Source organism: Chrysemys picta, chromosome 7, assembly GCF_011386835.1.
Source record: "Chrysemys picta bellii isolate R12L10 chromosome 7, ASM1138683v2, whole genome shotgun sequence".
Lineage (NCBI taxonomy): Eukaryota > Metazoa > Chordata > Testudines > Emydidae > Chrysemys > Chrysemys picta.
The window spans coordinates 5,042,327-5,057,978 of NC_088797.1; the positions used below are offsets into that span (position 1 = coordinate 5,042,327).

At 45.1% G+C, this 15,652-nt stretch overlaps 1 protein-coding gene across 7 annotated transcripts in view; it reads left to right on the forward strand.

Moving 5' to 3' along the window:
* SYNPR (synaptoporin) overlaps window positions 1-15,652 on the forward strand; it is a 176,919-nt gene that overhangs the window by 94,887 nt on the left and 66,380 nt on the right. Inside the window, exon 1 of one of the 7 annotated variants that reach the window (XM_008179454.4) lies at window positions 7,163-7,765. The exons of 5 other annotated variants lie outside the window; for them this stretch is intronic. In XM_008179454.4, the coding sequence (XP_008177676.1) occupies window positions 7,742-7,765 (24 nt within the window). In that variant the 5' untranslated portion in view covers window positions 7,163-7,741. Of the gene's footprint in view, window positions 1-7,162; window positions 7,766-15,652 lie in introns of those variants that run through there. One more of the 7 variants, XM_065550647.1, reaches the window with a different exon arrangement.

The following is a 15,652-nucleotide window of genomic DNA, read 5'->3' on the forward strand; positions in this document are numbered from 1 at the left end:
TACCAGTCCAGCATGATCATCCCCAGGAATATCTGCAATAGTGCTAGGGTTTCTGCCGTACCTTTATAAATCTATCCAAACAACTGCTGCTTCCTTGCAGAGATTGAATTTTGTGGTGATTGCACTGAAGAATATGCCGTCTACGTAGGCGTCTCCTCTTCCTGTGATTTTTCTGTCCCAAGTGACGCCTGTACTTTGGCTGGTCTCTCTTAATATTTTGTGACTCGACATTAAATCCTCTCTTGTACCAGTAGCAGTATTAAAACTAGGAATTATTTTAACAGTTGCGTAGTTTGGAACTTAGAGCAGAACTTGATGAGCCAGCAAATGTGTGCCATTTCAGCGGCTTATCACTTGAAAGCCCGAAGCAGCATAAAGGGAAGGGAGCAGAAGAAGGCTTGCTATCAAGATTTAAAGCTCATGATAAGATGGCTGGCTTGAGGCTGAAAGTATTTTTCCCCTCTTTGCTGAATAACACAAAAGAACCAGGTGTGATGAATGATTTTTTGGTATTCGACATTGCAATAGGTTGCTTACAGGATCAACTGCCAGGTCTCATTTTGAGTGGTTCCTGATGGGATCTTTGACACATGCAGCCAATATTCTGATCAAGATGCACTCGCCCAGTTTCAATGGTATCCATGAGTGTGACAATGTAGTACAAGTGATTTTTATATATAATATATTCTTTTCCATTTCATAAGCTTCAGGTTTCAACTTTAAATCAGTGTTTTAATCCTAAATCTGCAAGTCACTCTGGAGTCGCTCTGAATCAGAGGTATGAGGAAGGGTACATGCAGGTATACATTTACACCTACTTTGTTATATTGGTTGGCAAGAATATACCATTTTTTGGCCACAGTAAATGGTTTGGATGGTGCAAATGAGAGATTTGATTTTAACCCCCTTTGCTTCCATTAAATCCAGTTCAACTCAAGTAGGTCCTTTTTGATGCACATTGATTTTAATTCCCTTTCCTGCTCCTAGCTCTGGATCAAGGGGCAAATCTCAAAATAAATGTTCCCACCGTGGGTCCTCTTTGTAACCCCAATGAACTGCTGCATTCACATCCCCTCAGAGCAATTTCTCATTCTACCACCAAGTCCTTTTGGCAGGATTTTTGGTAGCAGACTCTAAGGGGACGTCTAGGCTGTTTTGTTTGTTTTTTAAAAAAAAATCCAACTAAACCAAACCTGTGGCAACGAGTCTCAGCACTTGAGTCTACAGACTCGAGCTTGTGGGGCTCGTGCTACCCTACTAAAAAGAGCCTTGCTGATGTTTCAGCTCGAGCTCTGAACCCCCCCCCCCCCTCACTGGGCTTCAGAGCCTGAGCTGGAACATCTACCTGGCTATCTTTAGCACCATCGCTCAAGCCCAGAGCTGTAGAGCCAGGCTCCGCGGCTCACTGCTGGGGGTTAGTTTGGATTTGGTTTTGTTTGCAGTATAGAAGTACCCTAAAGGGTTCTGTAAAATTGTATGTGATCCACTAGATCAGGGGTCAGCAACCTGTGGCACTGATTTTCAGTGGCACTCTGCTGCCAGCCGGGGTCCCGGCCACCAGCCCCGCTCAGCCTGCTCCCTGCCTGGATGAATGGAACCCCAGGCCGGCAGCGCTGCTGGTCTGGGGTTCCATCCGCCGGCTCCTGCCAGCCGGGGTCCCGGCTGCTGACCCCGTTCAGCCCGCTGCCAGTCTGGGGTTCCGTCTGCGGGCCCCTGTAAATGTAAAATGTATTACTGGCATGCGAAACCTTAAATGAATGAAGACTTGGCACACCACTTCTCAAAGGTTGCTGACCCCTGCACTAGATTGTCACCAAAAACTTCTCCAAGCGCCGTCTATAACGAAAGTATGGCCACTTCTCAGATTTCCCCTGCACTGCTGTTTTGAATCTAGGGCCTGACTCTTCTCTTTCACTTGTGTAAATCAGGAGTAACTCCACTCAAGTCAACTGAATCGGTGCCCCTAATGCTCATGCAACATGCTCCTTTACAAATGCTTTTCAAGTGAATGCGGGAGGGTGTCTGTGTTTACATCTGGCATGCCAAGAATCTCCACCGCAGACTCCAGCTTACATAATATGTCGAAATTGGTTTTCTCATTAGCATTGCAAACTTCTGAAACAAGCTAGAGATTGATCAACTCTCTGTGATATTTGCATATAGAAACGATTGGGGGAATGTTCCTTAAGAAAGATCCCATTTCCAACAGAAAGGCAAATGATTTCCAGTTGTATCTCAGACATAATTAATTTTAACGTTTTTGAAAAATTCAAATAAAAATCGAAATGGAAATATGGAAATGCATCCTGCCATGATGAGAATCTGCTTTAATATTCTGTAGGCTCACAAGTTACTTGCACCAGCGATTCTCCGTGAACAAATACTTTCGTCCCATTATTTTAGTGGCTGAGGCTGAGACATCAGCCCATTCTCTTAGCAGATTGCAACCTCCTTTAACCCTATGAGGAAAATGGCTCAGTGTTTGTATATATTTCAGGCATGGTATCTCAGACTTTCACACAGTGGATCCAGAAAGTCAAGGAGATCGTGTGATATTTTGAAGTAATAGCCGAGCATCTACAGTGTGCTAGGTGCTGCACAGGCCAGGAACGAGGCAAGGGGTGTCATCCCAGTTGCATTGAACTCGGTGACAAAGCTCCCAGTGACTTTAAGAGGAGCATTTTTAGGTTTATGGTAACTGACCCAAGGGACCTACAATCAAAGGCTCCCCATCCTGAAGTGGGAGTTTCAGTGGGACTCGGCTTGGATCCTAGGGTCCATGCTAGCAGATTCCCTGGAAGGATTGTGGTCTAAATAAGGAGTTTACAGTCCAAATAAACTTTCTCCCCCAAGAATTTCCTTGTGCTAATACTGATCTGTATCTTGTGAAACAACCTAGAGCAGGGGAACCTCTCAGCCCAGGGAAAACTGACGCTGTGTTGGGATCATGTTACAAGAATGGGTCTGAGCTTTTTCAGGCTTGAAGTTTCAAATGTAATGGAGTTTAACTTAAAATTGGGCAAGAGGAAGCCGTTGAAAAATGCCTCCTTAACAGTATGTGTGTGTGTGTGTGTTTCCTGAGGCATCTGTCCTGAACATAACGTTACCTGGAGACAGGGCCGTACCTAGGGGGGTGCGGGGCCTGGGGCAAATCAGCCTCTGTAGGGCCCCCCCTTAACATTTTTTATACAGGCAAAATCTGGTTACAGTTAACTTCAAGGGCAGCTCCTGGCCGCAGGTTAAATATTGATAGTGCCCAGCTGTTTCATTATAATGTTGTTATATTGTATTGTAGTTCTTTTTTATAATTATAATGAAGTTCATATAATTTAAAAAAAACAACTCACCAATCACGATTAGTGTCGCGTCACTTAGATTCTGAAATCCACCTTCCTGGACTTCCTTGCAGCAAACTCACTTCCCAGATGCATATGGTCTCACTACCCTCAGTGGAATTTTTTAAATATAATTACATATTTGCAACGCTGAGAGCCCATGTCTCAGGAACTGGGTAGCTCTTGGAGGGCTTATATGTGCCCAGCATGGAGGAGGGGCTCTAAGATCTGTTTTCTCTGGGGGCTGGGGGGGGGGGGAGAAGGTGGAAAAGCGGATGATGAAGGACCCCAGTCCTGGTGGGTGGTGGAGAGAGCAGAGTTGTGGGACCCCAGGTCCTGGTACTGCGGGAAGGGGGACCCCAAGGCTGGAGAGCTGAAAGGCAAGGAGGATCCTGAGGCAGAGGGGTGATAAGGGCTGGCTCTGGCCCGGAGGTGGCATTGGAGGACCCACCCAATGCTGGGAGAAGGGGCAGAGGAAGGGGCAGGTGTGGGACACTGAGGGGACACCAGTGTTGGGTGATGGGTGAGGGACAATGGAGACTACTGGCTGGCACTCACCTGTGCTAGGAGCAAGGGGGCCCCCTGTGCTGGTGGACAGTCCCGCCGGAAAAGGGAAGGGTCCATCCGAGGCGGAAGGGCAGGGTCAGGGTCAGCCTGTCCTGGCACTAGTGATTGGCGGGGGAGGGCTAGGACCCTGCAGCGACAGGCAACACCGGGAGCGGGCTAGGGCCGGGTCGCTCGCTGCTGCTGCCACAGAGACTGAGCCCGAGCCCGGCGGGCTGCGGGCAAGAAAAGAAATAAACGCCCGGGTCGGTGAGTGCGGGGCACAGGCACCAGGCCCCCGGCTAGCCCCCTGGGTCACCCTGGCCTCCGCCCAGCATTCCCCCAAAGCACGGGACCCGGGGCGGTTACCCCGGTCCCTCCCAGCTCTGTCTGGAGAAGTCATGTAAAGAGGAGCATTCTCACACTATTTCCAGCTGAGTTGGTCTTCGATGGGCTATTGAGAAGGAATACCATGCCAACCACTAACTGGCAGGGGCTGGAAGGCCTTTCCCTAGAAACAGCTCATTCCATAACCGTCCATTATGAGGTTTCTTACGCCTTTCCATGAAGCAACAGGAGTCGAGCTGTAATCTGTACCAAAGCATTTTAAAATACAACCAGTTTTCACACTAGCGAGAAAATGGAGTTGTTCATGATCATAGTGGAAAAGAACATGTACACAAGCAAGAGATGTCAGCTGGGAGCTCAATTAACCCAAGAGACTGGGTATCCGCCAAACGCCTTGAACAACTGTGTATGAGGCGGAGTGGTGGAGAAAGCCGTATAAATAGCAATGGAAGGACATGGATTATTCCCCAGTCAGTTACAGTGGGGATTTTGGATGGTAAGTTTCGTGTGTTCCTGGGTGAGCTTTTCACATCCTATTGAATATCCCTGTGTTGCACTTTTGTTACTGTGCTGTTCATATTGCAGGGAAGCCGCTTCATTTTCAGTCCATCTCGAATGCCATTCATGTATTGTCCAGTGTGCATTCGTTCATTGATACAGTGCATTGGCACTGCACCGCCATGCGGTTACGTTACTACAAAATGGGTCAGATAGAATTTCTCCTCCCCGCTCTTTTCCCCCTTGCCATCTCTGAAACAGAGAGACGTGATAAAGCCCCAAACTCCTATGGGTGGAGGGGAAAGGAAAGAACACCCGCTACTCTCATGTCCTAAAATGATGGCTTGTCTAGTTAAGTAAGAACGCACTTTCTGTGTTTGCATTGTGTAGGTCCTTGTCAGAAACAGTATTCACTCAGTATGTAATGCGTTGCTCCAGATTAGAAAGCTGTTCAGTGAGCTGAGTGAAGATGCAGTAGAATTTGAGTGCTCCCAAGTGCTGTAGATCACAGGAGTTGAGATGGCTGTTTAATCTGGATGCCTGGGACCCCAATTGCCACCCTACATTGCATTGGTCACATACTTCACTTACCTTTTAAATACACCAAGCACTGGAGCTGCATTGTAAAGTCTCTCGCAAGAGAACTCTCTGCACACTCTATTTCCCATAAATAATAATGTAATTGGCCAACCTGAAAGCCAATTATGCTATAGCCCCTGGAAGCGCTTCATGGGCCATGCTCTCCGAAAAGGCAACATCACAGAGCACAGCATCACTCACATTTACATGGAAGTGTGTGGTAGGCAAAATACCTACCTTACAACAAACTTTTGGGTATCCACTGTGTCTGGAGTTGACTTAAGATCAGGCCTGTGAGAGAGTGCCTGGCTGGAGCAGCTTAAATCTAATCATCCAAGTAGGGCAACCTCCTTCATTTTTTGTCCTCTAGAATGTCCCAATAACGAGAAGGCCTGCTTCTCTTCTCATTCCTACCAGTGTAGATCTGAACCCACCCTGGGAAGTTAGTGGGGTTATACTGATGGAAAATCAATGGCCAAAGTATGGTAGCTCGAATTCTGCTCTCAGTGCCGTCAGGAGTGGAGTTGCACTGGTGGAACACAACAGAATCTGGCCCAGTACCTCCCCTGTGCTGGAACTTTCTCCGGTCCAGCTTTTGAAAGCAAATGGGTTTCAATCTAACTTTGCAGACTTGTCGTCACACCGTTGACATTTCTGTGTGAATATAACAATGCATCTGTTGTCCTCAAATAAAAGTGTCTGTTTTCTTGTATTCATTTGCCTTGTTTTTCTGTAAAGTCACAGGAGCGTGTGTCAGCATATGTTTATTGCAGCGTATAGTGAAGACTTCAGATACAAAGTGATAGGCCCATGTGCGAGATGGGGGAGAAGCATGCAGAAAGGGCCATTCACTATTGGAGTCGGTGCAAAATGCCACTGTTGTGATCTGCGAGCGCTTTACCCCCGCTATGCACTGGTATAAATGATAACACCAGGTGAACGGTTGAAGAATGACCCCCCACAAATGAACCAAGACTTTTGCCCCAAAAGACAAGATACACGGGCGCTTTATACTTAGCCTGTCAAAGGTTACCCAGCAAGGGACAAAATAAAATGCTCAGTGTAGGAAAGTTAAGCTGACATGGGCTGGTTTTCTTTTTTGCCCCTTGTTTAACTGCGGAGAGGGAACAAATGTGAGGAATTGATGTTTAGGTCAAAGAATGGGAAGCTGTGGAGGGACAGAGCCCTGTGCTGCAAGGCATGGGGAACTATGGGTACGTCTACATAGCAATAAAAAACCTGTGGCACCAGGTCTCAGAGCCCAGGTCAATTGACTCAGGTTCACGGCTCAGGCTGCCGGGCTCAAAATAGCAGTGTAGACGTTCGGGCGTGGCTGGAGCCTGGGCTCTCAGACCCACCCTCAATGCAGGGTGTTGGAGCCTGGGCTTCTGCCCAAGCCCAAATGTCTCGACTGCTATTTTTAGCTCCACAGCCCGAGCTCGAGTCAGCTGACCCGGGCCAGCCGCAGTTCTGTCATAGGTATTTTATTGTACATCGTGTTCCTCTTTCCGAGAGAATTCTACGGAAGTGCTATAAAAATCCCATGTATCCAACCTGTGAGCTGGTCTCTGTGTGTTTGTCAGATGTAATTATTATACAATCTTGCTATCTTTCCCCCTTTATCTGGTTGGGGCAGGTACAGGATTGATATTTCAGGTTTTGGATAATGAATTGACTAGAACTTTTCCCTACTTTTCTTATACCAAGGAAAAGCCGCCAAGAAAAAATAAGTTCTGTCAATCCTGTAACGTACTGGACAACCTCAACGCCCATTAAAGCCTAGGGGGATTGGAGGCCCTCAGCACTTTCACAACTGGGCTTCTCTATGAATTTAATGTACATGAGAATCCATGCAGATCGACAGAATACAGATCTGTCGCCATACAGTAAATACCCAAAGATGAGCATTGCTCCATTAACAGCAGCTTGACTCCTACCAATACTCTTTTTAAAATGTCATTGATCTGAATCAATCTTTAGGCGCAACCCAAACCCAGTACAGAAGAGAGAAGGCTGCTTTCCTATAGCGTGCTCATAAAATAAAAAAAAAAAAAAGAAATCCTGCATTTACTATGTTGAGTAATGAGCTACATTTTATAGCACACCATAGTGGTAACTACACCACAACAAAGCATTCTTCTTCTCACCAAGGGGAAAGTATTCGATTTCTTTACTTAGCCTGTGTGTAGTCATTGTCTAATAATATGACCATTTTGCCATCCCTCTGCAAATAAGGTTGAGGCTGCTGCCTGATTGGTATATCATCTCACTTTCTCTCAGCATTGATTTTCTTGCTCTCCTTATTTGCTTCATAAAAAGAGAGACAAGGAGCTGGTGCTCTCTCTGCTGAGAAGCTTTTTGGGAGCCTTTATTTTTAGTATGAGACAACCTTTGCTTTATTTCAGGAGAGGGAAGTTGGATTATAAATCCTTTTGTAAATGTGTATGGTGATATTTGCTCCGGTAAGTTATATAAATGTGTGTGTGTAACTGTACTGTTTTGGGGGGTGGTTAGATGATTTTGAAATCTCCAGTCATATCAGGTGTGGTTTCTTTTCATTCACATTCTGACCCCCACTGATTTGTGTTTCTCTTGAAATTCATGTACATGAAGATATTTCCATTTATATTTTACTTCTCATAGTGGGGAAAACTATGTTGGAAAACTTATTCTGCACTTCATTATAATGTGGAGGGAGTGAGCTCGTAATAGGGAAGAGATTGTGATTCATCGTTTTACTTTTGGCATTTCAAATCAAAGAGTCTAAAAAATAGTGCAGCTGTGCTTGAGGGTTTGGGTTTTTTAAAACCATTAGAAACTGTTTAATACTAATTGAACTGAAGCATGTGAATACCAGACTGTACTTTTATGAAGATGTAAGAAAAATATTGTTGATTAGCAAGGAGGTGTTGCTGGTTTTACAAAGGTATTAATGAAAACTGAGGTAATCTTTAAAGGAAATAGCCAGACAGCTGCCTTCTTGCAGAGTGTAAGGTCATTACACAAGTTGGTATACTGTTGCTTTCCCTGCTCCAGCTTGCTTGTGTAGAGCAATGATCACCTCATTCCGTAGCTTTCTGTCTTATTCATATACCTCTTTGGTCACCTGTAAATAAGAAGACATTGTCTATTTATCTGTCTGTAAAGTGCCATGCACTTGGATGGTGCAGTATAAACAGTGATGATACCCATGTACCTAAGCAAGGCAAAAAAATGTTCACCATTATTGGATTGATGAGGTTGCATGGTAAACTTCTGAATTTGTAGCATTAAATTAATTCATGCATTGATCCCATGACTCTTTCATGTTAGAATTAGTTAAATCTGAGTCATTCTTCATTTGATGCTTAGTGTCTCAAAAGTCTTGAAAAAGTCCTGATAATTGTTATACAGCTACAGGCTGATTGCTGTCATAAGAACATGTATGAAGAAATACATGCTTGTAATATCAAAATATTAGTTCTAGTATAAGCTCATTACTATCACAATATCAGTCATGGGGGGATTCTGGGAATGGAAATGAAAGCACAGTTCGATGGGATGTCAGAAAAACATAGGTGAGGTTATGTATTTCTAGTGAAAGTTTGATACTGTGTCTATTAGTCTCAGGTGAGCTCTGTCAGAAAGGAAATTCAATTTGGCAATAAAGGCTTTGCAATCTCAAAATCTGTTTTTGAAGCTATTTCAATGTTTTTCAGGATGAATTAGTTACTCATTCCTTCTTCCCCTGTATATGCAGAAATCAATATTCATTTCTTAAGGTTGCCACTGTGCAACTTGTACTCAGAGCTGTAGCGTTTGCTTATTGATTGGTGTAACATTCATTTGGAATAAAGCAGCTGTAAGGACCCATTACTTTACATTTAACAAGAGAAATGATGTAGTGTATAGGACGTTGAAAAACACAAGCAAAAGCTGGGCAAATCCAATCAGATTTGATTCCTTTTGAAAATGGTCCAATAGATCCCATTCTGAGTAACTTTTGAATATTTAGCCTGTTAGCATTTTATAAACACTGTGTATGTTACTACCTGCTGCCCGTTTTCCCATAACTGTACTCTTTCTGTACAAGAAGACTCATTTCTTAAGGTTGTGGAAGATGGTGTATATCAAAATAAATATCCAGTCACTTTTTTCAGAATGATTGTTTCTTCTGCTAGGGAAGGGTCAGTATCACAAATTAAGTACAAGCTGCAGAAAGCCAGGTGAACCAAAAAGGCAATATTCAAAGAGGACATTTGGTGGCAATCGGGGGGAAAAGTCTTGGTGATGTGACACATCAGACATGGTCGGCACTTTGAATACCCTCAGAAGCCAGGATATCTAGAGCTTAGGATCAGGTGTCTAATATCTAATCACAGCGGGGGTTCTCAGCTTATCCTTTACTTTGAATATAAGGCTCATGAAACACACCCGATGGAGAGCCCTGGACTCTGAGGATCTCTGTACATAAAACAGCAGTAGTGGGGGTAGCATTAGAGTAAGCTCCGCGAATTCAGTGCAGCCCTGTCCTCCAGTCTGTGAAGCCGTGCTAAGCTACTGTTTCTATAAGAGATGTGGCATATCCTGAATAATGAAGGAGTCCTATAGAGATATTATTGGCCTGCTTTCGGGCGGCTTGCACAGCTCGCTCAGGGCTTGGTCAGTCCCCACATTCTTTACCATCCCAAATTCATCCTTTAAAACCTCTACAACACTTCACACCATCATGTACTCGCTCACACATGCTTCTGGTGATGTGTAGAATTAGAGAGAGAGAGAGATGGCGATATAGACATCTATGTATAATGATGGGTGTGCAAACATAACTATATGTGTGTGTATCCATTCTTCCAGCACAGTGGCTGATGTTAATGAGATTGTATAGTTTTGCTAACAGCTCAGCCGCTTTGCTCTTCCCTTCTTTCAGCACTCTTGGATACATAATATCCAGTTCTAGTGACCTGTTGCTCAGCCTTTAATTTATCTGTGTGGCCCAGCTCATTTCATTCTTGCCACTGTAATCTCTGACAGTGCTTCATCTTTATCTATTGGCAAACAGTTGGGGGGCTGGGGCTGCTTCCCGTTAATCTATCCCCGCTGTGAATGCTTCTCATTTTTCAAGCTTCTGAGTGGTTTTTAGCAGCTGCCAGGAAAAATATTACTTTCTTTCCCCCAAAATTCCCCTGGGCTGAAGGGCAGATCAGGATTCAGTCCTAGATCAGGGCCAGCTTAACCGCTCAATACTTCAGTCCATCCAGGATAGAAGTGTGAATTTTATGCCATTGGGATTGTAGGAGTCACACTTTCTCTCGCTGATAGGTGAAGAGGTACCATTGCATGGGAGAGGAGGGGAACTATTTGGGCAATACACCTCTACCCCGATATAACACGACTTCGTATAATGGATATAATGCAGTAAAGCAGCACTCGGGGGGGGCGCGGGGGGGCTGCGCACTCCGGCAGATCAAAGCAAGTTCGATATAACGCGGTTTCACCTATAACGCGGTAAGATTTTTTGGCTCCCGAGGACAGCGTTATATCGGGGTAGAGGTGGATGTGGAGGTTTCTAAAGTTTAGTTAGGTTTCTCTGTTCCTCTGATCCCTGTCCAGCTGGCTGTGTGGTAACTAAAGGAGCCTGGAGAGATGCAAACAACACCAATAGCAAAACATTCAACTCTAAAATTCCTCAGATAATTGTTGCCTACAGTATGAGGCATACACAGCAGACAGGGCTTTATCCTGGAAACATTTAGGTAGGTGAGTGCTGTGACTCTTGTGCGTTAGTCCCATTGAAATTGGTAGTACTACTGTATTGAGTAAGTTATTTACGTGCTTAAGTGTTTGGAGGATTGGGCCCTTAGGCACCGATCCTGCATGGATTCCACGTGAACAGACCCTGCACCCATTACAGGATCAAGGCCTTGGTTTGGGACCTCAGGTTGGGAACTCTCTCACTATGTGTTTGTTCGGCATCCAGCACAACAGAGCCCCCGATCTCTGGCTGGGCCCTCTAATAGCTTCCACAACACACATAAGAAATGCAATTAAGGTTTCATGGGCCCCTATATGGGAGCAGGAGCATAATTCACTCCTGGCTCCCTTACTCCTGAGTAATGCAGCTGTCACGGATGCAGGCAGATAAAACGTTTATCTGGCAACACCCCATCATGTGCATTCTCACCCTGGCCATACACGACACACCCGCTATAGACAGCCTGGGGAAGATGGTGGCAAATATCTCCGGCCCCATATGTTGGTGTGAGGGGGAGTAGCATTGGCCCTGCAGGATCTCCCCTGTGTTGTGTGTATGATATACACACATACAGTGTGTATACACATACCTACCTAGACTAGTAGAACTGTTCAGTTCTTGCTTATTTTTATACATTATTTTCAGGTTTTGTTTCGATTTTCTTTCTAACACCCACTTGAGCTCCATTTGCAAATGTGGCCAGTGCGCGTCCCATGGGGTGTAATTCAGTCCTTAAGTCGCTCCTGAACTCCTCTTGACGTCAATAAGTGGGAGTGCAGGATCGGGCCCACGGAGACTGCCGGGTGCTACAAAAGTCCTCTCCCTTCCACGTTCCCCTCTCATCATGTTCAACTTCCCAGTTTTGCAAAAAAGCCAGGGGGCAAACTGCACTGTGCAAAAACAAGATGGGCGGGGGTTGCGGATTGCGCACGTGCCCTCCTCCACAGTTTGCTTTCTCTGTGGTGCGTTTTGCCAAGCTCTGTCCTTTCTCCCCAGCCTTTTGACAGTGTCAAAGGCCTGAGACATCGTTTAAGGGTTTCTGTTGGAAGCTCGGTCTGTTTATCAGGTGAGTTAATTTTAAAATGAACACAACTGTCAATAACCTTCCCTAGCTCTTTGGCATAAACAAAGATGATGCGCTGCAAGAGACTCACAAGCCTTTAACATCTGGGCACCAACAACTCATTAACTGACTGATTTTGTCCGAGGGAGTTGGAAGATTAGGGTAAAATGTACTTTAATTAAAAAGGAGATCAGAATTGCGTAGAGTTGGTGTGTAGGAAAGATCCTTGTTGGCATCAGCAGGAGTGTTGCCTGAGTGTTGAATGGTACTGTCAGTATATACATTTTGTGCCCAGATCCTGGGGTTCTGGCTGTTATGCACCCAGTCCAGCTAGGTGGCTTTAATCCTCTCTCTGTGCTTCCTGACCATGGGACCATCAGGCTAGCTACTCCGCATTAGATAGCTAACTCAGCCCTCTGTTGTGGCATTAACAAACCAGAAACTGATGGAGGAAAAACCACGTATTTGCACATTTCACTTAAAATGGGTCAATTTCATAGTAATATCTTTTAGTATGTGCAGTGCCTAGAACAATGGGTCCCTGATCAGGGCCTCTAGATGGTACCATAAGGCAGATAATAAGTGCTAATAAGTGTCTCACTGGCTATCATCATCTCTTCCTGAGAACCATTGTAATTAGCTCTTATCTGTTTCTGAATTTACAGCTTGCTCAATTGCAGACAAGCCTATATTGATGCATTATTGGTTTTAAACAAATTCTTGCTCTTCCCTGTATCTGGCAAGAGCTGAAACCTATCGGGAAGCAGCAAAGAAAATGCACGACCGTTAGCAGTAAGAATAAATAAAAGGAAGTCTGATTATTTGAGATTGCAAATATTTCAAAACAGAAAGTAAAGATTATAATAGAATTAAGGAGAATTCAAGTAAGGGTGGGAGGTTTGCCATATTTCCCATGTTCACAAGCTACTGTAGCTGCAGAATTTTTCTTCCTCCCCCGACTTTAAATATTAAACCTGAATAAAAATCTGTGAAAAGAGAAAGAGACTGAGAAGATGTGTTAGGAGAAAAGTCATGAGGATGAAGCTGAAGAGGATATTGAGGTGACGTAAGCAGGCAGTATATAACGCCACAAAAGCAGGGGAGAAAAGGAACTTTTCCAATTTTTAAGAACCCCATTATTCTTAGTATCATTCTGCTTAAAAATTAGTCCAGTTTTGAGCTTTACAAGGCAATATTAAGAGTGAAAAGAATGAAAATCTCTTTGGGGAGTAGATGAAGGAGGGGCTGAGATATACAGGAGGGAAAAAGTTTCTTTGCTTGAAACATATTCTCTGTTGATTCCCAAAGCTTACAAAGAGCTATTTTTATTTTGGAAGCCATCATTTTTTGAATGCTTTGAATAAGCCAAGCTATTTCATTTTTTTTATTTATACCAGAAAATGTTGTTTTGAATTTGTGCGCCAAGATTCAGCATGAAGTAAATTCTTATAGCCGTGTTATAAATAGAGCTGACTGAATCCTTCCAAGTTCAGTTCTAAACAGGGTCTGGAATTGGCTCTGACAATGGGTTTTGGGCAGATTCACAGGCCCTTACATTGGAGCTTCCCATTTGAAGGACAGTCGTATGCGCAACGTGCCACAGGTGGCTCATGACCAGCAGGGCCGACTCCAGGCACCAGCTTGTCAAGCAGGTGCTTGGGGCGGCCACTCCGGAGAGGGGCGGCACGTCCAGCTATTCGGCGGCAGTTCGGCGGACGGTCCCTCACTCCGCCTCGGAGCGAAGGACCTCCCGCCGAATTGTTGCCGCAGATCGCGATTGCGGCTTCTTTTATTTTTTTGGCTGCTTGGGGCGGCCAAAACCCTGGAGCCGGCCCTGATGACCAGGATTCATCACCGAATTTGGTCCTCAGGTTGGATCATTAGCTTCCCTGGGCCGGGCCGGGTACCGACAAAGAGTGCACTGTGAACGCTGATCTATGCCCCCGAAGGGGCTGTGATAAAAGTATACAGAATGATGAATGGTTTAAAGGAAGTAGCTCAAGACTCTCTCTCTCTTCACCCAAGAACAAGGGGACAGTCAATGAAATTGAAAGGTGGCAAAATCAAAACAAAACAGACAAATGTAACTTTGAAATAAGGCACAAATTTTTTAACAGTGAGGGTTACTAACCATCATAACAAACTACCAAGGGAATTGGTGGATTCTTCAAGTCAAGACCAGATGCCTTCCTGGAAGATGTGCTTTAGCCAAAACTCAAGTTATTGGGCTCGATATTGGAGTAAATGAGTGAAATTCAATGGCCTGTGATATACAGGAGATCAGACAGATGATCTGGTGGTCCCTTCTGACCTTAAACTCTGTGAAAACTGCTAAAAGGGAAGGTTTTTTTTTTCACATATGCACAATTAACCTATGGAAGTCATTGCCAGAAATCAGTGCATTTGGGGCTTTAAAAATTAAAGAATGAGATAAGGCTAAAATAGGTTCCCCTAATTGAAGGTATTAATAATGATGCACTGAGTTGCTGTCTCAAGCCACAAGCGTCTCCTCCCTGTTGCTCTATTTTATCGGTATACAAAGCCAGGAGCCAGGGAAGCTTTGCCTGTAAAACCTAGGGAAAACTCCCCAAAATCTGGCACTCCTTTGCTAGCGTTGCTTGGTGCCAGCATGATGGGAGGGCTGGAGTCACATTCCATGAAAGTGCTTAACAGGTTCTACTGATGATTCTCAGTGTCAGGAGAGGGGAGGAATCATGCAACAGGCATGCACTAGCCCAGAGATCGGCAACCTTTCAGAAGTGGTGTGGTGAGTCTTCATTTATTCACTCTGATTTAAGGTTTCGCGTGCCAATAATACATTTTAACATTTTTAGAAGGTCTCTTTCTATAAGTCTATAATATATAACTAAACTATTGCTGTATGTAAAGTAAATAAGGTTTTTAAAATGTTTAAGAAGCTTCATTTAAAATTAAATTAAAATGCAGAGCCCCCCCCCCCCCCCCCGGACTGGTGGCCAGGACCCAGGCAGTGTGAATGCCACTGAAAGTCAGCTTGCTTGCCACCTTTGGCACGTGTGTCATAGGTTGCCTACCCCTGCGCTAGACACTTCTATGTCATGACCGATGTGCAGCAGATGGAATACAGGCAGAGCCGGCTTTAGGCCGATTCCCCGGAATTGGGCCCCGTGGGTAAGAGGGCCCTGTGCTTTAGGCTCACCCGACGGCAGTCCGCTCCAGCGGCATTTCGGCGGCGGGGGAGTCCTTCAGTGCTGCGGAAGACGCGGAGCGGACCCAGTGCCGCCGAAGACCCAGACCATGGAATCAGGCCGCGCAGGTCCTAAAGCTGGCCATGAATACAGGGGTGTTCCAAGCATACTCATCCCGTGCCCTCTACCCAGCACTGAAGACTGCTGTCTTGGGGCTAGTCACTATCTCTGTGTTAGAGCAGCAGGACTCTCACCAGCACGATGCCGCCTGCTCTTGGCTTTGGTCCTGTGTGCTGCAGAGAGCAGGGGCATTTGATCCCCACTTTGGGCAAACTCTTCAGACAGGTTTTAAAAGACTGGGTCCCAGATTGTCACTTTGCATGGC